Source organism: Propithecus coquereli, unplaced genomic scaffold (assembly GCF_000956105.1).
Source record: "Propithecus coquereli isolate 6110/MARCELLA unplaced genomic scaffold, Pcoq_1.0 Scaffold382, whole genome shotgun sequence".
Classification (NCBI taxonomy): Eukaryota; Metazoa; Chordata; class Mammalia; order Primates; family Indriidae; genus Propithecus; species Propithecus coquereli.
Window position 1 is genome coordinate 1,203,641 of NW_012149530.1, and position 3,313 is coordinate 1,206,953.

Sequence of the window (3,313 nt, forward strand, 5' to 3'; positions counted from 1 at the left end):
CTTTGAATAAAAGATTTGGCTTCACTAATTAAAGGTTTTGATTGTTCTTTTGTTGTTGGATTCTTTTTTATGTTTAGTGACTGAGACTCTGTTACTATGTGGATTATACCTTTAGAAAGATGGTTATCACAATCAGTGTCTGCTAACACGGTAATATTATTTGTCTGTGAACTTTTGATTTCGTCTTTCTCGGTAGTCCTTAGAATGACACTGCCTTTATCGTTTCTTCTTTTAGTTGTGTACTGTATTTTTTCAGACAAAAGCAATGCTGGTCTGTTACAGCCCGGTGATACAGGTTGAACTGTGCACTGGCTTTGTGAATGAGCCTCTAATTCATTTTTACAGCTGTTTGAAGAGACCTCAAAATTAGTTGATTGTTCCCGACACTTCTTGGCTTGTACTCTTTCTAAAAGGCTTTTGGCTGTCTGAGGGGTCTTCGCGCCTTCTGTGATGTTCAACTGTGTGGTTTCTGAAGCGACACTGGAACAGTTCCTTGGAAGGCAGTTGATATTCTCAGAGTTACACTGTAAGGGCTTGACTGTTCCCAGATCACAAATGTGAGAGCTGTCCAAAGACTCTTGATTTCTCTTGATTTTATTTAAGTAATAAATTCTCTCTCTTGAGTAAGAGCCTAATCTGCTGTGCTGAGGTCCATGGCAAGTAGGGGATTTTTCACTGCCACTGTCATAGGAAACCTGTGAACTAGAACCAGAATCACAATGGATGATTCTAGTAGATTTTGTCCCTGAAAATTGTTGTTGATTTTTGCCTAGTTTATGTCTCTCTCTGCAGGGACAATATCTATGTTTGGAGTATTTCTCATTTTTAAGTGATTTCCACAATTTGCAGTTCCTATCTCTCTGTGTTTCAGGCTGTAGTCGGTTGCTCTTTGTTATCTCATCAGACAAGTAGAGGCAGTTGTGCTTTCTGCGTTTCCATTTGTGCCTTTCAATGGAGTAGTGTTCTCTTTTACAAAAGTAGAGCAGATTACCTCTGCCATTATCATTGAACCTATGACGCAAACAAGTACTTCTCAAGCTGGACCTGCTGCTAGGGGATGTGTCTGAAGGGCTAGAACATCCATGCAGAGACGATTTTAGAGAGCATCTCTTGTGGCTTTGGTTTCCGCACCCAGAACCGTGGCTGACTCTGCCGATGTGGTTACTATTCAAAATTACACCGAAGTCCTTCCCGTGGTCACTGTGGTCCCCTACTGTAGAAGGAGGAGAATGACAGGTGAATTGGCTTTCATCTTCAGACTCATTTGAATAAGGATCACAGGGGATCAGTTTATGCTTTTTAGTCCTAGAGATGTAGGGAGGAAAAGACAGGCCCTCATTTGCATCATTTAGAACTACTCTCCGGCAGCTTTGCAAATAGGCCCTGGCAGGTTCCTTACACTCATTATCGCTATTGTTATTTTTTCCTACACAATCCTTTACAGACTTATCGAGGTAAGCAGGCACTTCGGGAGTTTTCACTTTCAAATCCTTTTCACTAAAATTATGTTCACTCTTATTTGGCTCAGAATCATGATAGCCCAAATTATATTTTCTCTGGAAATTTTCCCAATCCGGATTAGCTATCATCATCTTTGGTTTCAGAGACTGATCATCTTCTTGGATTATTTTTTGTTGGTCCTTTATTAAACCTGAGACTTGGCTCTCTATTTTATTCTTCATTTCCAAGGGTTCCTCACCCAATTCTGTTTTTAATTCCTGGGCATTAGGGCCATAATTTGTGTTCCGAGAAAGCTTAAAATCAAAATATAATGGGTTGCAGCCGTAAGAGATACAAGGCTCTGTTTTTGTAAAGAGCAGAAGTTCCGTAGGCCATTGAAGAGTGGTGTGGCCATCCTTGCTTTGTACGTGGAGAAAAGGCAATGGTTTGGATGTCACTTCTCTTACAAGTCTTTGCACATTTTTGCTAACTCTTTCTGTTTTACTTAAAGATCTTTCTCTGTTCTCCACTCTGGAATTTGGATTCAGATACATTGTACTCTTTTGTTCACTCGGCTCTGGCGATGAAAACTCATCCAGGCATTCAAATATTCTGGCATCCCTGTGTTTGGAAATGGTTGGTGGGCTGAATGAAGCATTTGCTTGGCTTGGGTGATTAATGTGGTTTTCTGAAGTGTTCTTCAACATGTTTCTAGTTTCTTTTTCTCTGCTGGAAGGCGTAAAATCCACATCTGAAAGATGAATGTTAGATTTAGATAATGAAGCATGAATGCCAATTGAATCTTCTAGTGTTCCATCAATAGAGTCATTTTTGTCTTGCAAAATTTTAGAGCTTATGGAGAAAGTATTATGTAAAACCCTTTCCAGATGGCTTGGTGAGATGTTTACATCCTTTTCCTTAGTAAGGTGTGTATCCTCATTTGCAAACCTGCAGCACTTGCATTTCTCTGCAGTTTTTTTGGTCTTATAAAGGGGTGACTTGTTACAATCATGGTTTTCTTCTGTGTTCTCACTGAAAACCGATGCTGAAGATTCTAATTTTAGATGCACTTTTTTGGAAAAAGAAAATGATACTCCTGTCCTGTGATTTGCATTGCCAAGATCTGAAGATGTTTGTGCTATCCGATTTCCAAATAAATAACGTCCGTCTGTTTGCAACTGGTGTCGATTTGGCAGGGTGGACCGCAGTTTATCAGAAATGCTTCTGGGGAGATTTTTTCCTTTAAGGAGAAGAGAGCTCTTCATGCAAGATACCTTTCTGCCATTCTTAACTGGGAACATTTCTTGCTGGAGTTGCTTTTCTGTGGTTACTCTGGGGGCTTTGTATGCTGGTCCATTTCCAGAAACACTGTAAATACAATAAATATTTACATGATTAACGTATTAGATTTGGAATTGAATCTGTATGTGAAGATTTCATAGTGTTTCTTTGATGAATCATTCTACAATTTATGAACTTTATTCTGTATTATAACCATTTTATACTTGCTTATACAACTCAGTTTAACTTTTGTAGTGGCTACTTCTAAAATGCATTATGTGTAGTATTTTGAAATTGTTAAAAAGCAATAGCAAGTGAATATCTTATCCTACTACTGCAAAAGAAAGCAAGTATTACATGTATATCACAATATATGTCATCCAGACGCTATCAATTCTTTGAAATAGAGATTTTTTTTTTTTTTTTTTTTTTTGAAACAGAGTCTCACTCTGTTGCCCTGGCTAGAGTGCCGTGGCGTCATCCTAGCTCACAGCAACCTCAAACTCCTGGGCTCATGTGATCCTCCTGCCTCAGCCTCCCGAGTAGCTGGGACTACAGGCATGCGCCACCATGCCCGGCTAATTTTTTCTAT

The 3,313-nt window shown here is 39.2% G+C and overlaps 1 protein-coding gene across 1 annotated transcript in view; it reads right to left on the reverse strand.

Annotated features, from left to right (window-relative positions):
* Positions 1-2: 2 nt before the first annotated feature.
* The window catches only part of ZNF804B (zinc finger protein 804B), a gene marked incomplete at its 3' end in the record, with an annotated part of 155,245 nt that continues 151,934 nt past the window's right edge, over positions 3-3,313 (reverse strand). The window contains exon 4 of the mRNA XM_012652183.1: positions 3-2,808. Coding sequence (XP_012507637.1) covers positions 3-2,808 — 2,806 coding nt within the window. The remainder of the gene's footprint in view (positions 2,809-3,313) is intronic.